The sequence below is a fragment of the Lotus japonicus genome, chromosome 1 (genome assembly GCF_012489685.1).
Source record: "Lotus japonicus ecotype B-129 chromosome 1, LjGifu_v1.2".
Lineage (NCBI taxonomy): Eukaryota > Viridiplantae > Streptophyta > Magnoliopsida > Fabales > Fabaceae > Lotus > Lotus japonicus.
Genome location: NC_080041.1, coordinates 19,112,180 through 19,136,075, shown reverse-complemented (window position 1 = coordinate 19,136,075; position 23,896 = coordinate 19,112,180). Strand labels below are relative to the sequence as shown.

The window sequence follows — 23,896 nt, the reverse complement described above, 5'->3', positions numbered from 1 at the left end:
CGGGCATCTGGAGGAGGTGTTGGTGGAGCATGAGAGCGGGGACTTTGGTGGTGGGGGAGGTGATCTAGTGGTGGTTCCAGAACTTGGAGGCGAGCGTGGCGTGTTCGTCGAAGGGAAAAGCGGCGACATTATCGGGGGTGATTTCGACGGAGAGGTCGGTGGTGGGGTTGAGGGAAGAATTGGCGTCCCAGAAAGAGGGGAGTATTGAGAGCATTTGGTCAAGGAAGTCAAAGTGAGGGTTGAGTTGTTGGTGGTGGTTCATGGTGGGTGAATTTTGGATCTGGGTGGTGGCGTTGTGGTAACTGCAAACCAAGCTATATTGGAAGCCATAGAAGGAACCACGAAGATTCACATTTTGATTTTGGGATTGTGCAAGGGATTCAATGGGCAGCACTGTTACAAGCATAAGAATCTCAGGGATACCAACTATGGCTCTTGGAACTTCCCCTAGTTCTTCTCTTTCAGCTACTGTAACCGTTTATCTGGGTCTGCTAAGCTTCTTGGCTTGAATTTCGAGTCTAAACCGATACCAAATGAGGCCTTGGTCGTGAACTTCATCAGACAGTGTTGATGCGCGAGGATGAGAAGAAGAAGAACCCTAATTTGATTGGAAATTTGGGGAAATTGGAATTAATTTGGGGGAATTTGTTTTTGTTAATTAAATTAGGATTAGTTTTGTTAATTGGTTTTATTTTTGTTAATTAAATTATAAAACTTCTGATATGTTATTTATTTTTTAATTTTTAATTTTTTTTAAATCCACGTAAGCATCATTAGAACAGTCAGCGATCCGGGAGCTCCGGCGAGGACCAGTTCCAAACGATTTACAAAGAAGAGGAGTTTTTCAATAATTTTTCCGGCGAGGGACCTAGTTCAGACGGCGACACAAAGACAGGGACTAATATGATGTTTAACCTTAAATTTTTTTTTCCGTGTAAGATAAAATTTATAGTTTTTAATCCTCAGTATTATTATTAAAATATGTGAAGTTAATCTCGCCTGTATATTTTGTGATGATTTGTGTACTAACACCGGTTTCTAACCGTAAAAAAAATTCATTTTTGGTTTTAAATAAATCGATGGACTAATTTCACTCATTTTATTAATGTTTGAGAATAAAAACTACCTTTTCAAAAAAAAAAAGAGAATAAAAACTATGAAATATTTTAAGGGACTCAATTCACCTGTATTTTACCGATACTATTTGGATGGAGCCGCAGATGAATTTCTTAAAACTTTTCTAATCAATTTTTTAAAGAGGATGAGAGAGAATTAAAACCCTCAGTTCATTTTTTTATATAGTAGAACGGAGAGAAAACACATTCAAACTACTATACAGGGTACTAGTGGCATGCTGGGGAGACCAACAGATTAAATTCACTCATTGGTTGAAACGTTAAGAGATCTTCTTGAGGAGAGTTGTTCTCCAACTGAGATTTTACTAAACATGGATCGAACAGCAAGATTTTGCGAGTATAAAGTCGTTGGTAATCACGTCTTTTCTTGTAGTTTATATTTTATAAAAATAAATAAATCAATATAATTATTTGGCTTAATAGCATTTTTGGTCTCTCACTTATCACAATTTGACAGTTCTGGTCTCTCAAAGAATTTATTAGCCTACAACGTCCTCACATTTACTAATCGTTGCAGTTTTAGTTTTCCGTCAACTTCCATCCAATTTTTTTACGTTTTTTGATTAAAAAGTCAATTAAAAAAAACAAGAAACCATAAAATTGTTAATTAGAAAACATAAAATTGTTCTCCAAGCCTTACTTTTAATAAAAAACCGTTAAATATTGGATGAAAGTTGACAAAAAATCAAAACTGCAAAATGTGAGGGATGTTGTAGCCTAATAAATTTCTTGAGTGACCAGAACTGTCAAATTGTGATAAGTGAGAACAAAAATGCTATTAAACCTAATTATTTTCATAATATATAAGTCATATGAGATGTAGTATGTAATATTGCACTATTTTATTGTGGTTTGTTGAATTTTGCTTAATTATAAGGTTGGATGTTGAATTTATTTAGTTACTTACCGCCTCTTCAATGGTTGTAGTAGGGTTATCTTTGTACATTATGACATATTTTTCTAAATATTTTACACATTTTTGTAAACTCTTAATAGCTGACTAGCTGAGTTTATGGACCCAAAACGAATCTCCTCTCGCAAGTATGAAAACCTTGGCCTATCCCACACTCAATGGCTGAAACCATTATGAACCAATTATTTATACTTCTAACAAAACCATCCCATACCTTCACCACCACATATTGTTCTCTCACCTAACCAAAATCCTCCACACTCAGACCCAAATTTACCTCCACTTAGAAGATCATCAACACAGTTTAGGCCACCAAACACCTCCATGATTATCATTGTTAAAATCACCACATCTCTATTCTAGATAATTTCATCTCATATACCAAATTATATGATAGTTACACAAAACTTTTTTTGCAGTACCTCAGCCTTTTATAACCTTATTTATTTTTACAGCCAAGCAAGAAACATACATATGAGTGACAGAAGGCAATGCAAGATCAATTAAACACTATGGAGGCAAACAAAACTTGGTCAATAGTTTATCTACCTTCAGATAAGCACATCATAGGTTGCAAGTGGGTCAACAAAGGTGAAACTAAACCTAATAATAGTCAACAGGACAGGCACAAAGTAAGACATATGGCCAAAGGACTTGCTCAACAAGTTGGGATGAATTTTACAAACACTTTCTCACCATTTGCAATATTAACAATTGTGAGTGCTTATTTCTATAGATGTTGTTAAGAAATGGAAATTTTTATAATTAGATATAAAAAATTATATCTCAGTGGTGATCAATTTGAAGAAGTCTATAAGGTTGGGGGCAATATAGTTTGTAAGCTACACAAGTCTATCTATCGGCTTCATCAAGCTGAGACAATGGTGTAACAAGTTATAAGACTTGTTGATTGGTAATGGATTCAAGCAATTGAAGTCTAACTCTTTATTCGCAGCTAGTTCAGGTGATATAAGTCAATGTCACTTTTAGTGCATGTAGATGATGATGTTATTGTTGCAATGCAACAAAACTTCAGAGCTTGTATAAGCTGAAAATATTTGGTAATCTTAAATACTTCCTTAGCTTGGAAATATCCCACTCCGGCCATTTTTCCATGTCAAAGAAAGTACACTTCACCCTTACTACAAGACATTGGTTTTTGTAAATGAAAAACATAATTGTTTTGCAGTGAACACGCTTAGCTAATTCATGATCCACCGATTTAGATGCAAAACGAAAGCTTCTTGAATTGATATTGTAAGAAGAAGAAATGAAATGAATGAATGAAGAATACACTGTTACAACATGCTTTATACTAAGAAGGAGTGTTAACCACTCTCTAACTAACTGGTAACAACTTAACCAACAAACTAACTAACTAAGCTAACTATGATTAACTAACCAAGGTAAGTAAACACATATTCAATATTTACAATATTCACAATAGTCAATAGCCCCCCTCAAACTGGAGAATGAATATTGTGCATTCCCAGTTTGGAGAAGATGTTGTGAAATGATGCAGAAGTCAATGGCTTCGTGAGGATGTCAGCTAACTGCAAAGAAGAAGATACTGGCAAGAGATGAATGAGCCCTTGCTGAAGCTTTTCACGAACTATGTGACAATCGAGCTCGATATGCTTGGTTCGCTCATGATAACTTGGATTGTGTGCTATGTGTAGTGTTGATTGATTATCACAATATATTGAAACATGAGTGGAATGTCAGACTTGTAGGTCACGAAGAAGATAATCGAGCCATTGGACTTCACATATTGTTGTTATCATGGCTCTATACTCTGCCTCACAAGATGAACGAGATGTAGTTGTCTGCTTCTTTGATTTCCAGGATACTAGGGCACTGCCAAGAAACACACAGTAGCCAGTGATTTACTTGCGTGTGTCTACACGAGCCATTGGACTTCACATACGGTTGCTCCCATGGCTCTATACTTTGCCTCATAAGATGTAGTTGTCTGCTTCTTTGATTTCTAGGATATCAAGGCACTGCCAAGAAACACACAGTAGCTTGTGATTGACTTGCGTGTGTCTACACAACCAGCCCAATTAGAGTCGCTAAAAGCAGTCAATGTAAAAGAAGAGTTGGCTGGATAGTAAAGACCACAACTTGGACTACCCTTGAGATAGCGAAGTACCCTGTGAGCTGATGCCTCATGAAGATATGTTGGAGCAGACATAAATTGACTAAGTTGATTAACTACAAAGGCTATGTCAGGCCTTGTGGTTGTGAAATAGAGTAGCTTGCCAATGAGCCTTTAATAAGAGCTAATATCATCAAGTTGTGTTCATGTGGAGACTCCAAGTTTTTGAGAATGATCCATTGGAGTAGAAGCTGGCTTACAACCTAGCAATCCTGAATCTGAAATGAGTTCCAGAGTGTACTTCCTCTGATTAAGTACAATACCATTAGTGGATCTAGCAATCTCCAATCCTAAGAAGAATTTAGCTTATCCTATGTCTTTCATTCTGAATTGCGCATGAAGTGATTGTTTAACTGACACAATTTCAGACATATCATTGCCTGCCAGAAGTACATCTTCCACATATAGTAGTAGAGCTGTGAATGAAGATGAAGACTTCTTAACATAAAGAGTATGACCTGCAGCACTCTGCTTGAATCCTAGCTTCTGGATGGTATGACAGAGAGTAGTGAACCATTGTCTACTTGCTTGCTTGAGGCCATAGAGAGATTTTTTGAGCAAGCACAATTGATTAGGCTTAGAACATGGTAACCCTTGTGTAAGAGACATGTATATCTCCTCGTCCAAAGCAGCATGGACGAATGCATTGTCCACATCAAGCTGATGTAAGAACCAACTCTGAGAAGAAGCCAATGCAACAAAGACTCTGAGTGTAGTCATTTTTGCTACTGGTGAAAAGGTATCCATGAAGTCAATACCTTCAATCTGAGTATAACCCTTGACAACCAACCGAGCTTTATACCTCTCAATGGAACCATCCTGCTTGTGCTTGATTCAATATACCCATTTGCAACCAATTAGAACCTTGTCATGTGGTTTATCAACTAATATCCTGGTGTTATTCCTTTCTAGTGCCTCTAACTCTTGGTCCATGGCTTTCCTCCAACACTCATGTTTAACAGCCTCAGAGTAATGTGTTGGTTCAACAACAGTGGAAATATTATGTAGGGGATTCAAGCACCTCGATTGCACCAAGTAGTAGAGCGAGAAATCATAGATAAAGCACACAACATCTTTGGTCACGCAGTTCGGCCAAATTTCCTACCTCTGCGGCTATAGAGTAGCTATAACTCCTTTGTATTACTTGTGGCATGAAGCATGTGGTACCAAGTACAACTTTTAGGGTTACAGAGTTTACATATTTATAGGATACTACTAACCCTAGTAAAACATCATAAAATCTTCTTAAACCCATACACAATCCCCTTAAATCAAGTCTTAATAAACTGAACATATTTAACCCAAAATAAAACAGAAACAAAGCTGAAATAAATCTTTCTGATTTTTTCTCTTTCTAATGAGCCAAAAACCCAACATATTCATAACAAAACTGTGATAATTTGGACCCAAATGTGCATAAGAGAGGACACTAGATAAGGGATAGGGATTACCTTTACTTGAAGAGTCTGGCACAGCATTAGAAACAACCAAAGTTGCAATGATAGTCTTGTAGGTAAGATGGTGGTCTTCTAGGTCTTTGTGATGTTTGCTGGATAATGCCCTGATTCAGAGCACAGGTAGCTGGTGATGTAGGTGTCACGGGTAAAGGAATAGGGGAATAATCAAAAGGTTCATTGGATAAAAGATCAGGTAGAAGTAAAGCATTGTCAGCGGTACTTTCGAGAGACACTTTATAAAGAAAGATATTTTCATGAAATACCACATGTCTAGAAATTGAAATAGCTTTGGTTTCCATATCATAGACCACAAAGCCTTTTGTACCCGCTTTATAACCAAGGAAAAGACACTTTTTGGCTCTTGGATCAAATTTGGTTCTATGACTAGTAAGTGTAGAGACAAAACAAAGAGATCCAAAGACTTTGAGTTGTGACATATCAGGCAGCCCTTTGTATAATAGTTGATAAGGGCATTTATTGTCAAGTATTGGTGTAGGCAACCTATTTATGAGAAAAACAGCATGTCCTATGGCATAGGATCAAAACAAGATAGGGAGATGAGCCTGGAAAAGCAAAGCACGAGCCACATTAAGTATGTGTTGGTGTTTCCTCTCAACAATAGAGTTTTGTTGAGGGGTTTCCACACAACTAGTTTGATGTATGGTCTCTTTTGAGGCATAAAACTGAGAGAGGTCAAACTCTTTACCATTATCACTCCTTATGGTTTTAATCTTTGTGGCAAACTGATTTTCTACAAGGACACAAAAGTCTTGAATCAGAGGTCTCACCTCTGCCTTGGATTTAAGAAGATAAATCCAAGTGTGCCTAGAGTAATCATCCCCTATGGTGAGAAAATAAGAAAAACCATTAAGTGAAACAGTAGACACAGGACCCCAAATATCAACATGAACTAATTGGAAAATAGTTGAAGAATAAGAGCTTTTAAAAAAAAAAGAATAAGAGGCACTCAAAGGAAAACTCAATTTTCTTTGCTTTGCAAGAGGACGAATGTCACAAACTTGCTCTTTATTACATTCAATGTAAGGGAATAGGTCCTTAATGGACTGCCCTTTTACAAAAGAATAACACATTGTGTAACACAAAAGAGGGTGTAATTTGGATAGTTCATTTGATGGTGGCAGGAACAATAACACCATTTGGAAGTGAAACCTTCACAGGTGCAACATGCTTGTATGAAATGAAACATTTGAGCTGATTGCAAATGTGGTTCGTGACTCCAGTGTCCAGGACCCAAATGGGATCAAGAAAATTACCATTCTGAGTTGGGATAACTTGGGTACATGAGTTCACACTTGCTGCCCTTGACTCCTTTTGCTCTTGTACAGGAAGTAAAGCAAGTAGATTTTGATTTTGGTTTGCAGTGAATCCAAAGCGAGCATTCCCAGCCACAATCCCTTCTTTGTCATCATCATCCTGATTATGTTCACTTGTCTGAACCAAATTGGCTAATTTGCTAGCATATTTCATTCCTCTACAGTGTGACCCATCTTGCCACAGTAAGAACACTTCTTGGAGTTATACTTATTCCCTCCATAGCCAGATTGTCCACAAGACTGACTCTGACCTTGACTCTGACCTTGAACCCCTCTGGATTCGTGACTGTGCTCTCTTGAAGCCACCAAAGCTCTCGAGCCAGAAACATTTTCAAACGAAAATTGACGCTCTTGTTGTGTTATCATAGAAAAAACCTTATTCACATTAGGCAGATTATCTAGAAGCATCAATTGAGATCGAACACCAGAAAATTGGTCATTCAACCCTCGAAGGAACCTCACCACTTGATTCTTGTTCCTTTCTTCAGCGATTTTCGTGATCGCACCACACGCACAAACAGGGTTACAGGTACAGATAGGTAAGAGATTGAGTATGTCTAATTCATCCCATAGAGTTTTCATGCTTGTGTAAAACTTAGAAACAGAGAAATCACCTTGCTTTAGACTGAAGATTTCCTCTTGCAATTCTTAAATCCGAAAAAGATCTGCTTGTGGGAATCGTTCTATGAGTTCCTTCCACACATATGTAGCTTTGTCACACCATAGAATCGATTGGGCGATCTCCACGTTAATCGATTTGATGAGCCAACTTAACACCATCATGTTACAATGTTGCCAATATGGAAGAACAGGATGATCCTGCGGCGGTTCTCCGATCGTGCCATCGACAAATCCTAGCTTGTTCTTTGTCATCAGACTCATTTTCATCGCACGAGCCCTGTTGTGGTAGTTCCCCTCTGAAAGTGGCGGAGAAACAAGAACGGTAGAAGGGCTCTCATTGGGGTGGATGTAGAGAGTGTGCGAGGCGGTTTATGCATCTTGTACAAAGAATGGGTACGGAGTCGCATTCACCATGGGAGCGCGCAACAGAGCTCTCTCTCTCTCTGAGAGCTCTGATACCATAATAAAACGAAAGCTTCTTGAATTGATATTGAAAGAAGAAGAAATGAATTGAATGAATGAAGAATATACTATTACAACATGCTTTGTACTAAGAAGGAGTGTTAACTATTCTCTAACTGACTGGTTAACAACTTAACCAACAAACTAACTAACTAAGCTAACTATGGTTAACTAACCAAGTAAACACTTATTCAATATTTACAATATTCACAACAGTCAATCATGAGGTTTGTTTTTTAACTAAAAGCAATTCTAACAGGTTTGAGATTGATTGTGGACCAGTGCTCTTTGTTTGTGTCAATCAATTTGCCATTTACTTGGCTTCAATCCCTCCTTCCACAAGAGAACTATGCATTTTGACATTGAATGACACTTTAATTTGTAAGTTGAATATATCATATTGGTCGGTATTAAATTTTAATACCAGCTAGCTAGCTTTCTTTTACAGAACAATGTGAATGTGATCATCAGTTTAATTTTTAAGGTCAGCACTTCCTAGATGAGGTTCCTAATTAAATATATTCCTCTCATCTTGAATTGAGTCTTATGATTTATATTAACTTAAGCGTTGACAATTCAAGTATTTTTGTTTTTTTATAGGCCCAAAAAAAATTAACTAATACTCCTAAACACAATAATGAATGAATGTCATACCAATCAACAAAAGAAAAAGAAATTTTGAAACCTTGAAATCTACATCTTATATAGCAAAGACCAAAGTACTATGCTCTTATAATTCTTTCCAGAAGCTAGTGAATACATAGATCATCTTTTCTAAAAATAATATTATTACATACCCACTAAAGAGTCTCCGAATGATAGTTCAAGTGGTAAAAGCTAAGGACATAAGTGTTGGGTAGGATGAAGGGTGCATAATTCAAGACTCAAGTGGTAAAAACTAGGGACATAAGGGTTAGGTAGGATGAATGGTGTATAATTCAGGATTCAAACACAAGACTAATTTACTAATATTACTAACCACTAACATTTTTTTTAATTAAAAAAAAACCACTAACATTTTTCTAACAAAATAAAAAACGTACCCACCAAAGAGACCAGGTAACGGTCAACCATACCGCTGTCAAAACCTTCTTTAATACCTTGCCATTTAAGAGTCCAACAAATTGAGAAAAAGTACAACAAGAAGATACTACTTCAATTATGTTGGGGTTATGTTCAGTTAGATATTTTCTTCTTTGTCCTCTTATTATGTATAAAAGCTCCACATAATAGTTGGTGACTTGGTGTACTGATCAACGCATTCAATGAGAGACAACTTTCATATCACTTACTGTCTCTACTAATGAGGATAGCAGAGCGAGTAAATGTAGTAGTAGCATAGAAAAAATGTGTTTGTCAATTGTCATGTCACAAAAAAAAAAACATAATAGTACTATGAATCTATGATACAATGGAATAGAAAAGACACCAATAATTCCTGTTCAAAAAAAAAAGACACCAATAATTCATTTTTATTTATGAATTCCACCGAAAAAAAATCTGGCAATTATGAACCACCAGATAGTTGTAAATTTTTTTTACACAATCAACAAAATAAATGTTAAACATTTGTCATATCATTCAATTTAAGTAAATAAAAAATCTATTTTTATCATATTTAAGAAATCTGATTGATTGACGATGTAAAAAAACATTTATACCGTAAATGCATAAAACTTTTTCTCGTAGCAAGATGTAAACTCTGTAACCGTAGCAACATACATCTGAGTCCAACCGTCATTTTTGTGGTTAATTTTTACCCCAAGTGAAATTTTCTTTTTAGCTTTCCGTCTTATGATACTCAAAAACCATTACAATGGATGTCTGATTTGTGTCAACATATGGGGTTTAAGTATCTTTTCCGATTCATAAGAGTAACACTCTATTGAAAGTAATGATTGAAAGATACACTTTTTTGGAGGAAACTTCATTGCTGATAGATATGAGGTGAAGTTTCATTTTTTAAAAAGTATATATATATATATATATATATATATATATATATATATATATATATATATATATATATATATATAGAGAAGGGATTCATTCACTTCAAGAGTAAGTTAAAAAAGCTACTCCCAATCTTGACCCTTTATTTTATTTTAAAATAACGGCTCTGATCATTACCCAGCAATCTCTCACGTGACTTCTTTCTCCATTTCCTCTCTCACCCTTTCCCTGTTCTTCTTCGTTACCCTCAGCCAAGCCAGCAGACACGACCTCCATCAGTTGCTTCATCGTTCTACGAATCTCCAGCTTCATCAACACCTATAAATCTTCTCAGATCTCACCCTTCCCTGCTCTCAGCCGTGAGTTTGAACCAAAAGGGTCCGATTCCACCTCCGAAATGTATACCCACTTGGCCCCTTGCTCGAAAAATAACCCCTCAGTTACCATTCTGTTGAAGCTCGCACGCCGCTATGAGACCAGCGCTGCGTTGACAGCAATCGCTGCCATGGCTGCGGCGTGAGAATTGGGGTTGCGGACATGATAAACTTGATTTTCATACACAGGATTTTACTTTGTTATATATAAATAAAATAAATAATCATGTTCGTATGGCAATTAGCAAGGCAAAGGGGTGTTTATGTTATCACCCATTATTATAATAAGATTCATATGAAAAAGAAATTTGAGTTGCAGTTGATCCAGATGTTTACAAGAAGAACGAGAAAATGCAAGAGGAATTGGGGAGAGGAAGGAGTCACATGACAGATTATAGGGTTTGATCAGAGCCGTTATTTTAAAATAAAATAAAGGGTCAAGATTGGGAGTAGCTTTTTTAACTTACTCCTGGAGTGAATGAATCCCTTCTCATATATATATATATATATATGCTACATGATAACATATATTTCTTATGCCTAGCTAGAACATATGGCAGCCAAGAATTATATTTGTGAAGCTTAATTATTATAAATCCAACCTATAAGGTACCATATTGCAGACAAATAGTTTATGAATGGCGTCCACCATAGCGTCTTTGTCTCTGCTGAAATGAATTTAAGGCCTCTACAAACTCCTCTTTCCCAAAATCAGGCCAAAGTTCTCGACTAAAGTCTAGTTCTGTGTATGCCAATTGCCACAACAAGAAGTTGCTAACTCTAAGTTCCCCACTAGTCCTTATTAGTAGATCAGGGTTAGGAAACTCAGTGCAATTTGTTTCCAGTTCCTGCTCAATCATTTTTTCATCTATGTCTTCCAAATCAACAAGGCCATCTTTGACTCTTTTGGCCACACTTCTACATGCTTGTACAACATCATATTTCCCACTGTAGCTAATCGCCAAAATAAGTTGGAGTTTGGTATTGTCCTTGGTGCTCTCCTCTGCACTAGTTATAATTCTCTTCAGGGATTTGGGGAGCTTTGATGAATCTCCAATTACAGATATTCGAATTCCTTCCCTGTTAAAAAAGGAAATATTACAAAGTGATCCCAAATAATATCTAATTGAGAAACCACTTGTTATAAGGAACAATAAAATAAACCAAAGAAGAATTTAGAGAAAATTTTGGTTGTGATCTTGACAAAATGTCATGAATCAGCGATCCTTAAAATTTTGTTGGATTAGTTCTACCCAAAAAATTTGCTTAAAAGTAAGAGATTAATTTCTATGCACCAACGGTGTAAAAAGTTTTACACCATCATTAAATCACAGCCTTCCATTTCCTATTTTTAGATATTCTTAAATTCAAAATTAATTGTAAACTAACAAAATGGAGGGATGTGATTGAATGATGGTGTAAAACTTATTTACACCGTCGGTGCATATAAATTAATCTCTAAAAGTAAGTGGTATTCTATCTTTTATAAATATTATTTTAGTCATATTTCTAGTTAATATAGTATCTTAGCACCAATGTATGATATATATTTGGACGAATATCTTGCGTATTTTCACATGATTGCATTTTTTTTAAGTTCCTAACATCATGTGATGCAGAGGAAAATAATTCAAAGAATAAATCAAAACCCGAGAAAATAAAAAATATAACCTCGAAAATACATGAATATATTGATTTTGTCATTTCCTACAATTTTTCTTCTCCTCAAGTTGAGCAATGTTGAGGCAATAATGTTTTGTTGACACGTCATTTTTTGTGGGGAAGAAGTGGAGGGTGATAAGAATAGAAAGAAAAGAGGGATAAAATATGAGATGTAAGATGGTATAATAGAAAATTAAAAGAAGAGAGTAAATATAAAATAAGGTGAAAATTGAATGGAAAAACTTAGTGTGTCATTACTCATGTTGAGGTGATGAATTGGTGATGTGGGTCACTCAAGTCAGTACTGGGCCAATCACCATAAGCCATTCAAAAATGAGTTTACTAATTTATTACACATTTATTTATTTTATTTACATACCACAAATGTCTTAAACAAAATTACTTGAGCAATGATATGTTCAATGTAAAAAAAAATACAAGCGACATGAATTGAGTTTAATTTCTATGTATCGATGGTGTAAAGTTTTTTACACCGTCAACTAATTAGATTTCAAAATATGAGAAAATCTCTCTTTTTATTTAATTTTATTAACTAACGTGACACATCCTTGAAATCTAACTGGTTGATGATGTAAAAAAAGTTTTACATCGTCGGTGCATCATATTTTTTCTCTTATGAATTATGAATTGTAACTAAATTAACTAAAATGTAGTATAAACATTAGAGAGAGAAAAGAATAGAAAAGAGAAGTTATTGATGTGTTATATAATGTGATGTGGTAAAAAGTGAGTGATAGAGAGAAAAATACGGTGAGAAAAATATTTTTATGATTAAATCCAAGAGTAGGCATGATTTATTCTCATACTATCATATACAATCATTTTTCTTATGAGTTACATCTCCTATAAATTAAAAAAAAAAACCTTGTTTAAGAGTATCTAATGACTTGTTTAAATGAAGTAAACTAAACATATCAAGAGTTAAGACAGTAGAGCAGTCAGGGAGTTTGGTACCTCTTAAACGCTTCAACTTCAGAATTTATAGTTCTTTCAAATAGCATCATCAGGAACCCAACCTCCAACTGCACCAACATAACCATCACAAAATCAAAACTGCAAGAATATATAAAATCATTCATGTAGCTCTTACATAAAATTAACAACCACGACGCTAGAACCAAAAGAAAATTGACAACAATGACCTTCGGGCGAACCCAATTATCAGTTGAGAACGCGAACACTGTCAGAACCTTCACCCCCCAGCTCCGGCACAGCCTCACCATCCTCTTCAGCGACCGCACGCCGGCTTCATGCCCCGCCCACGGTGGCAGCCCCCTCATCTTCGCCCATCTCCCGTTCCCGTCCATTATCACCGCCACATGCTTTGGCATCAGCTCTAACCGCAGCTCCGGCGGAATCGGCTCCTCCTCGGCGACGGAGGTCCCGTTGTTCGTGTCACCTTGAATCGCCACGTTTGCAGGAAGAGTCATGGTGCTGCTGCGTCTAGTAACGGTTACGGGATAAGAAGGGAATGGGAGTGCAGGAAAAGGTAGCATTAACGATAGTAGTGTCTTATTCCTGAACCGGGATAATGATTCTGATTGTTTGAGAGCGGGAAAATAGAGCCTTAACAATTGCATCTTATTCCTGAACTAGGATAACGATTTTATCTGTTTGGCAAAGGCAAAAATGAATGGTTTAAGCTATTGCAGAATGCAGTGTGAATGAAGAGTGCGGCTTAATTTATAAACGTGAGTGCGAATGTAACTTGATAGTAGTTGAAACGGCATCGTATATATGATCATAGTTACGTTGTTCAAATTGTGGCGAACTGAGTGGTCCACATACATTTATGCAGGGACAGGGACCAGTTGGGATCAGTGGCGGAACCAGGAATTTTATGGAGCCTGGGCAAAGTTCACCCTAAGCTTAACGACCCACATCTGACGTTTGATCCCTGGTTTAAATTGCGGTTGTCGTCGCGGTTGCGGGCATTACGCTGTTACCGCGTGAATAGCCTATTGTAGTGGTAAATATATCTCATTCTCAATTAAACACTCAACCCAAACATATAGTTACAGTACATAGTTACCAGGTTCACCATACGCTCCGATACATGGTACGCGGTAGGCGATTTGTAAAGACGTTGTACGAAGGGTATACTGAGTCGGTTTTATATATAATTTAACTTAAACTTAAACTTTACTTTAAAAATTTAAAGATGTTGTGCAGTAGAGGAATGTCACAGAGAGTTTTATCACATTACAAAATTATATATTATATACTTTTTTTTGAAACTATATATTATATACTTGAGATAAGAATGATGCAGATTTAGTAAAAGGTTAACCGAGAGTTTAATCATTTAGTATTTTTATTGCATTTACTCATTTAGGCCTTTAGTATGCTAATCACTAGCTGTCCAAGACTACTTTTAAGGCTTGCACGTGTCTGGAGACTGGAGAGTAAACAATAAAGTAAATAATAGAAAAGATGAAAATATCTAGAATGTTCATCTCACATGCTCACCACACTACTATGTGAGAACATCAGATCTAAACTAAGAGAGAAACAAAAAGTAGAGAAAGAAGATGAGGAAGAATGGAGAATGGGGAAGATGACGACAATATCTGCAAGTTCTCGGTGGGGGTTTTCACAGCTGTAGAAAAGAGGGCCTCTGGTCATGCATGAAAGAGGAGCGGGTGTGGGAGAAGTGGAGAATTGAGATTAGTGGGGTTGAGGGGAGGAAGATAAATTTGCTACAAGCAAAGAGGCTCACACAATCCCTTCCACTGCAAAGTGACAATTAGTGTGTCTTTAGCTTTCTTCTCCTATGATTTCTCCTTCTTCCATTTGGACAGTTAAAGATAAAAAAAAATCACTGTCTTCATTTGTTTTCTGCCCAGGTTGAATCAACAATAAACCCATTTTTTCCCTCTGCAACCCAAATAAAAAAATTATTTTTTGCCACGGAGCCTGGGCAAGTGCCCAGGCAAGCCGGGCGCTAAATCCGCCCATGGTTGGGATGGATAATTGTTGCTCTCTCCTTGTAAAACAGCATGCTTTATGTTGTTTGATTTATAGGAGAGAGAAGATGAGTATACAAAATTTTGTGAGAAATAAAGTAGTTTTAAAGCTTATTTGTTAGGTAATATGCATCGTTTTTTGAGTGGTATAATTTTACACCACTTTTTTTAACCTGTTATAAGTCTATAATAGGTCAACATATTTTTTTTTAATGAAATTTAATATATAATAAAATTTTAATGATATTTTAAAAAATAATAATAATGTGCTGACCTATTATAACCGGTCAAAGTAAGTGATGTAAAATTGCATCACTCTAAAAGTGGTACATATTAGGGAGACCCTATTTGTTATGATAAAAAGAGAAGAGAGAAATAAGAAAGAGTGACATGAATGTTCTCTCTCTCTGCTTGTTTGGATGAGTACGTAAAGAATGGGAAGAGAGAATATTACTTTTATAAAAAAGGCTTAAATAACCTTTTGGTCTTTAAAATTGTAAAGGGATTCAAATTGAGTCACTGAAAAATTTTCGCATCAAATTGGATCCTAAATTTTTTTTATAATCAAATTGAGACATTTTGCTCAATTTTGACCGGTCAACAGTCCAATGGCAAGCCTAGTCAGCTGAAGATGACCACGTGAACTTTTTCGCATTAATTTTAGTCCTTTCAAAAATATTCTAATCAATTTTAGCCCATGTTCTTCCACCTTGAAAAATATTTTTTTGTTGCCTCTGATTTTCTAGGTTTTGGAAGAACAAGGTGAATATGATAAACATATAGTTTTCTTATGGTTTTGAATTTCTGGGTTTAAGGATTTGAGTTATGGAGGAAGCGGAAGAAAGTGGAAGAGGAAGAAGATGAAGATGGAAGAACAATGACTAAAATTGATTAAAATATTTTTCAAGAGACTAAAATTGGTGCGAAAAAGTCTACGTGACCATTCTCAGCTAACTAGGCTTGTCACTTGACCGTTAACCGGTCAAAATTGAGTAAAAGGACTTAATTAGATATAAAAAACAAATTTAAGAACCCAATTGGATGGGACGGACATGACACCATTACTGGGATGGTTATGCCACTCCAGGGGACACATCCGGACCGTCTTACGACGGGCCGCGTAGACATGACACTGCCACTTGGCCGGTCGGGTTACTCTAAGAGGCCTATCCATCCGGAACTACTCAAGAGCCAACATGGACATGATACTTTGACCAGGCCGGTAAGGTTGCTCTGAGAGACCCATCCATCTCAATCGCATCAGAGTGAACTCTACGGTCATATCTCCTTCAATCACGGAAATAGCCGGATAGCTTGTAATCACGACATGACCAACAGGGAAGTCAAGGAGTCCATCCTGATTAGCGCGACCTAGTCGTTTTAGTCAACCGACTGCGTAATAAGTAGGAGAGCTAGGGTTAGAGACCCACCCACTATAAAAGGGGTGCTTTTGTATGTCTAAAGGGCCCGTTTGGTGACCAGGACAGGATAGGATAGGACAGGATAATAATCATATCTTGTTGTTATATGTTGTTTGTTGCGCCAGCAGGATATGATAACACTATCCTGTCTCATATCCTATCATGTCAATCATGTGTAAAAGTTATCATGAGGGGGGAGCTAGGATAGAGCAGGATAGGATATCAGTTATATATTTTCTTTCAGTATCCTAACTGCAAATTAATTTATTTTAATATTATATAATTTATAATTTATAATAATATTAATTAATAAATATAAAATATTAATTTAACTAAAATAAAAAATAAATAAAATTATTATTCATAAATAGTAAAATAGACTACTCACTTATAAATATTGATTTATTAATAATAATAGACTAATTTAATATTTTCATATCCTATTATTTAAAAATTATTTATCTACTTATATAATAATTTAAATATAAAGTATTTTTGAAATAATAATATTTTTAATTTAGTTAATTTTTATTGTTTATCACGTGTCACAACTAAGTGAAAAACATTGATTACAAATATTGATTTTTTAATAGTAATAGATTAATTTTTTTATTTTCATCTCCTATTATTTAAAAGTACTTATCTACTTATATAATAATTTATAATTCAAATATAAAGTACTTTTGAAATAATAATATTCTTAATTTAGTTAACTTTTATTGTTAATTATCACGTGTCACAACTAAGTGAAAATCAATCGGTTAACTGCATAATTTTATTTAAAATATAGGGCATCTTCAAAACAATAAAATAGGCTAATTAATAAAATTTAAATTAACTTTATTTATTTTAAAATATAGACTCATTCATGAAAATGTGAATAAATTAAATTTAATAGAATGATCAATTTTAAATGTATTTTTTATTCAAATATAAATTTGATACATTTTTCCTTATCATATCCTGTCTTTATCATGTGCACCTCAAACACAGGATATGATAAGAGTTTATCCTGCTCTTATCCTATCATGTTGATATCCTGTTCACATATCATATCCTATCTTGAACACCAAACAGACCCAAAGATCCATCTTTTCCATGCTTGATAAATATACCAGTCCCTTTTATTTGATCTTACCGACTGAAAAGTTCTTTCGTGAACATTGGCGCCCACCGTGGGGCCTCGGTAAAACTCTTCCCGAATCCTCAAGAAATATTAGTCTTACTACCGATCTAGAACGAGCATGATGGAAACTAGATCTCATGTCAATGGTTCTAATGGCCCGACTCCACAAACAGAGGAGGCCATAAACGCATTGATGGCTCAGGTACAGTAGCAGAGCCAGGCAATGCAAGCCCAGATCGCCAAGATGGGAGAGCTCCGCCAACAGAACCGAGCAATGCAGGAGCAAGTTGCGGATCTCACAAGAGATCGAGGGCGACCAATCTTCAAGGCAGAGTCAATCGTTGAGTTCCAACCGTTTTCAGAGGCTCTCGCGGCAGTTACGATACCAGACAACTTACGGACTCTAGTCCTCGACTCTTATGACGGAACTACCAATCCACGCGAACATCTGTCCATTTTCAACACCAAAATGCTCATCAACGGCGCCACCGAGCCGCTAAAGTGCTAGATGTTTCCAGGAACCCTAAAAAAGGCAGCGCTAACATGGTTTTCTAGTCTTCCAGCTCAATAGCTCGTTACCATCAATGACTTCTCACATTGCTTATTGTTTCAATTCTCCGCAAAGCAAGCCAACCAAGTTACCTCCGCGAGTTTGCTCAACATCCGGCAGAAGGCGGGTGAGACATTGAAGGACTACCTATTTAGATTCTCTAACGTCTTCATGCATGCTAGAAACAAAGATCCGGCAATCTGTGCCGAAGCATTTGAAAATGGTCTATCTGTGGGTCCTTTCAACGAGGACCTGTCTGTAAGACCCAAGTATATTAAGTATTTAATTAAATAGTCATTTATCGGCGTAAGGGTGAAAAGCGCTATTAAGCTCAAGTTGATGTATTGTTTGTACCTTGTGTGTTTATATAAATGATTGTATTATTAATATTACTATTAATTTCTTCCTAAAATAAAGAATTAACCCAATTAAAAAAAAAGAAAAGAAAAGTTTAAAGTTGAACAAGAAAGAAAAAAAGGGGGTTACGTGTTTTGCTAATATATTTATATGTGTGTAACTTTATATAATATCTAGTTAATACTTTGTTCCTTGATCACTTAAATTTACTCAAAGTGATCTTATATTATATCATAGAGTCCCTAATAATTTTTAGGATGATAATTCATCTTTCTAATTTTTTTATATAGCTCTATGAGTCAAATCCTACACTACTAAAACCATTCTATACTTAAATACATATTTCTATATGTATACTTCTCTGATATTAGTAAGAAAGGATTTATAAAAAAAAAATTGAAGTGGGATGTGTCTTTTGAACGTGAATTATGCAGCATGAGGTGTAAATAAATAGCATGACAAGGATTTAAAGAAAAAACGTGTCCAATTTCAAGCTGTCATCACAAATTCACTTTCCACCTCCTCCTTAGATATGTTGGACGTGGCACTTGCTGGGTGATTTTTCACTCCAAAGCATTGAGATTTCATGCCTATATAAAGGCAGCAATGTGAAGGCTTCCAAAAAAAGAACACATACAAAGCTTTGTTCTCATGTACTACTCGTTGTGTCATTAGTTTTTGGTAAAAAATTATGAGTATATGTCTTGAGTGTGAGGAGATTCTTGAGTTTTGAGGAGCGGAAGTTAGGATCTTGAAGTTTAGCATTTTCGAAAGCCATTAAATTTTTAAGGTAAGGGCACTCGGTCTAGACTTGTCTGCATGTGATTGTGTCATATGATGCTTGTTTATATGATTTTTTGTTGGTTAAAACTTGATGATGCAAGTATTGCTATATGATGTGTTGAACTTGAAATCATGTTATTATGCTTTGGCATATGAATTGAATATTGTGATTTATGATAAATTTGAGATGCGAGCGTTGGCAAGAGATGCCTTTGCCAGTGGGAAACCGGATACTCAATAACAAGTTATTTTTATAAGTTCGGACTGTGAGGACGACGGTTCCGATGTTGTGTTGACTTACCTCATGGCATTCTGCATGTTTTGTTGTGGTTTGGAACCGGTTAGGTTGAACATGATATAAAATTATGTCAGGGCATAAAGACATATCTGAAGAAGTGGCAAAATGAAAGCGACGGTGCGTTATTAAGATTAACCCCAATTGTGGAGTCGTGTGAAGGATTTGACGACGGTGCGTTAGTGTAGACTAACCCCAATTGTGGAGTCGTATTTTGCCTCGCCTTCAGAGATGTCATTGCTGGCGTTAAAATTAGCATATGCATGAGCATGTAGTCTAACTGGACTCTAGGTGGACTTGTTTATGCTTTTGGGTTTATTACTCTATATGCTAGTTGTTTATCTATATAACATGAGCCTGAGATTGCAAATGATGTATTAGAATTGATGACCTTGTTACTGTGATGTTATGTCAATCCTGTTACACGTTATATGTGTTGTTTGGGAGTTGACCCTTGCTGATTTGACTATGTGCTGCATGGGCGCTTAATGCCAGAGAATGATAGATCGCGCCGAGAAAGTACTATATGATTGAGAAAGTGTTCAAGGGACAGGCGGATGTCAGACGTAGAACTATGTTTGTGTCTTAGTGGTATTATGATTTTGGGTTAGTATTTGGGGGATGAGCCGAGTTTTCTTGTGGCGTTCGAACCTAACCTAGAGACCTTCTTTTTGTGTTGGCTCAGGAGTGGTCGAGCATTAGTTTACCCTTATGTCTTTCAAATTGAAGGAATCATTTGTAATCAAGATTTTATTAATAAAATGGAATTATCCAGTCCATTTACTCCTTCAGTTGTCAGTTTTTTTTAATTCGGCAAAATTCACCCACATTTTTTGGAAAGGTTACTAAAGTGACCCTCGAGAAATCGAGGCGTTACATTGTGGTATCAGAGCTTTGGTTGCGAGTACCAGAGCTTGTTGGGGAATAGGTCTGTCGAGTTAAGTTGTGATATTGATTTTATAACATACCAATGAGGTGAAAGTTACTATGTCGCTTCCCAAGGGTTCGGGATATGTCCTGCATAGTATCTCAGGTTTTAATCGAGAGCTTAAGTCTGAATGAATCCCTAAGATGGCTTTTGGAGGAAACGTGTTAAGGTTAGAAAGTGAGATTTACTAAGTTAAATTGAAATCATAGGGTTAAGATTGACCTTGTGAGTTGAAAATCATGTTCGAATATGAGATTTTGTGGCTGTAGTTGTGACGATAAGAGTTGAATCTTTGAAGATTGAAGATTGAAGATCTTAGGATGAAATGTCAAGTTAAGTTCCTTGAGGTATAGTAGAAGAGTGATCTTGAGGTGAAAGAATTATGATTTGTGCAGAGTGTTAGAACTTGAGATAAGTTTGTGATTCGATTTGTGACTAAGTGGAAGGTTAATTTTATGGTTAAAATGGGGATGGTATTCTCGAGCTTTCTCTGACTTCGAGTTTCGAGGGCGAAACTCCCTTTTAGGGGGGTAGTATTGTAAGACCCAAGTATATTAAGTATTTAATTAAATAGTTATTTATCGGCGTAAGGGTGAAAAGCGCTATTAAGCTCAAGTTGATGTATTGTTTGTACCTTGTGTGTTTATATAAATGATTGTATTATTAATATTACTATTAATTTCTTCCTAAAATAAAGAAGAAACCCAATTAAAAAAAAAAGAAAAGAAAAGTTTAAAGTTGAACAAGAAAGAAAAAAAAGGGGGTTACGTGTTTTGCTAATATATTTATATGTGTGTAACTTTATATAATATCTAGTTAATACTTTGTTCCTTGATCACTTAAATTTACTCAAAGTGATCTTATATTATATCATAGAGTTCCTAATAATTTTTAGGATGATAATTCATCTTTCTAATTTTTTTATATAGCTCTATGAGTCAAATCCTACACTACTAAAACCATTCTATACTTAAATACATATTTCTATATGTATACTTCTCTGATATCTATATACTATAGAAAAGAAGAACTCTGTGAGACCCACTTAGATGAGTTGGCACTCCTAGGCTCACTCTTATCCACCCTCCCTCATTAGCTGACAAATGTCAAGCTCTAAATCATTCTGACAAATTTATGGTGAGACAATTTCTCCTTAATTTTGGTTTTGTGGCCCATCATTGACAATCTATTGAATAATCATAAAAAATCTCATTAATTGTTGATTAATTTTTTTTAACTGTCCATTTATGCTGAATCAAAAGTCATCACCCATCATTAACTACTTATGGAATAGTCATTCAAAATACTATTAATTGTTGTTTAATTTTTTTTAAACTCTCCATTAATGCTGTAACAAAAGTCATCACCCATCATTGACTACCTATGGAATAATCATTCAAAATCACATTAATAGATGTTTAATATTCTTATTCATACATAAGGCTTAAAAATAAAAACTTTCTCACTTTTATTATACGTATTTTGTTTTTTTTTTATGTGATTAAAACTGATTTTGCTAACCTTTCAAAAAGTACGTTTTTGAAATCAAGATTCAAATTTTAAAATTTTGACAACCTATAAATTCAAATTTTGAATATTCTTTTTGGAACAATATTCTCCTTCCTTTTTTCACGTGCAAACAACATAAACCCTAATTGTTTTCATCTATATAAACTCTCTTATGTAATTCTTCTCCTCTATCATTCCATTATTTAACCATCATCTAAGAGCTTTGAAATAACTATTGTTGTGATGACTGGGAAATTGAGAAGCAAATGTTGAAAAAGCAAAAAAAGTTCAGGTATTGCTTCTGATTCAACCAGTTTCTTGTCATATCATAAGGGTATAGTTACATTTCTATGAACATTATGAAATGATCTGCAACGTGTGTGATTTATTGAAATGATTTTGATTGGAGTGATGTTTTTCTACTTTTCCTTCTGTAATTTCATAGGCCTCATCACCATGGGACTTTTATTGCGAATTGGAATTGGGGATGGTTAGCTTATATGAAAGATTCTTCAAGAGTGAATACAACAAGTGAGGTTTTTGCCCTCTTCCTACTTTCTGTTAGATTTTGCTGAATTTTTTTGTTTGTTTTTCCATAGTGGCTTGGTTGAGTTTTGTTCTACAATTAAAAACCAAAGAAGAGATACGAGGAAGGAGAGGTAAGCCTTATGAATTTTTTGATTCACATTTATTTTGAGCAAAGCATATTGAAACATATAACTCAGGAAACATATACATCTTTATATTTTAGGCATGAATCTTCATCTACTGACCTTGCTGCTTGATTTAATGTTTAGCATGTTACAATTTGGTTATACTCTTTTTCTTTTGGTGTTCACAGATTTTGGTTGATGATGACAGTGTTGAACAGTTGCGGCTTACATAATTAGTATTAAGTGATGTAAGTTAAAATAAAATTAAATACTATTATATATGCACATGCTATCACTATAGATAGTTATGTATTGTGAATTTCAATTTTTACTCTTATTTCAGGATAGTTCAGATCCGTTCATGACAACTACTTCTAGATTAAAGACTGATGCATCTTCTTCCAACTTAGCAAAGATTGTAGTTTTATGTTGTAATTTATTTATTTATTTGTGCACTTTGAGTTATATACTGTTTTGTGTTTAGATTATGGTGTGAATATTATATTTTTTAGGTCATATAGAATTTTTTAGGTCATAATATTATATTTAAGTTAATGGAGTTCTTTTTTTATAAAATGTAAACAAAAATTGAGATTTGAGTTTGAAATTTTAATTGAGTACTAAATAATAGTAATTGGATCCTAATTTTCAGTCAGATTTTAAAACACTTGATACATTTTTTTTTAACAAAATAAGCAAATCAAGAATAAATATAATGGGTAGATATTAACTTTCTTATGCAAAATCAGATTTAGTTTGTGATCAATATAAATAAGAGAAATCCGTTTATTTAATGAAAAGGAAATGAATAATCAATTTTAAAAAAATCATTTTGATTGGGATACATTTAATTTCAAGGTAAAATAAATTAAAAAATGTCAATTCTGTTTTAGTGAATAAATTTGATTTCTCCTTTAATAATAATTAATGGAGTTTCTTTAACTTTTTTATGTAATAAATATAAAATTTAGAATAATTCCATAGATTACGGTGTGGATATTCAATTTAATATTGAAATTTGAGTTTGAAATTTGAAATTGAAAATTGGTTGTGAATAATAGTACTTGCGTCAAAATTTATGGTGTGATATTAAAAAAAATGTAAATGCTTAATCCTTTAGTTTTAATGAAAAAATAAAATAAATATTGAATTTAATGAGTGCAGTACATAATCAACTTTCTTAAGCAAAATCAGATTTAGTTAGTTATGAGTATAAT

The 23,896-nt window shown here is 34.9% G+C and overlaps 1 protein-coding gene and 1 long non-coding RNA gene across 2 annotated transcripts; one reads left to right on the top strand and one right to left on the bottom strand.

The window, feature by feature from the left end:
• Positions 1 to 10,910: 10,910 nt before the first annotated feature.
• On the bottom strand, positions 10,911 to 13,727 carry LOC130731684 (dehydrodolichyl diphosphate synthase 2-like). Its single transcript, XM_057583945.1, has 3 exons — positions 13,234 to 13,727; positions 13,046 to 13,113; positions 10,911 to 11,488 (listed from the first exon to the last, which is right to left on the bottom strand). Exons 1-3 carry the CDS (start codon positions 13,669 to 13,671, stop codon positions 11,041 to 11,043), a joined length of 954 nt encoding a protein of 317 aa, XP_057439928.1. The 5' UTR covers positions 13,672 to 13,727; the 3' UTR covers positions 10,911 to 11,040.
• An 8,800-nt stretch (positions 13,728 to 22,527) lies between these two features.
• On the top strand, positions 22,528 to 23,064 carry LOC130731683 (uncharacterized). The gene is made up of 3 exons (XR_009016779.1): positions 22,528 to 22,685; positions 22,868 to 22,927; positions 23,023 to 23,064. It is a non-coding gene; the product is annotated as an uncharacterized LOC130731683 (long non-coding RNA).
• The last annotated feature ends 832 nt before the right edge of the window (positions 23,065 to 23,896 follow it).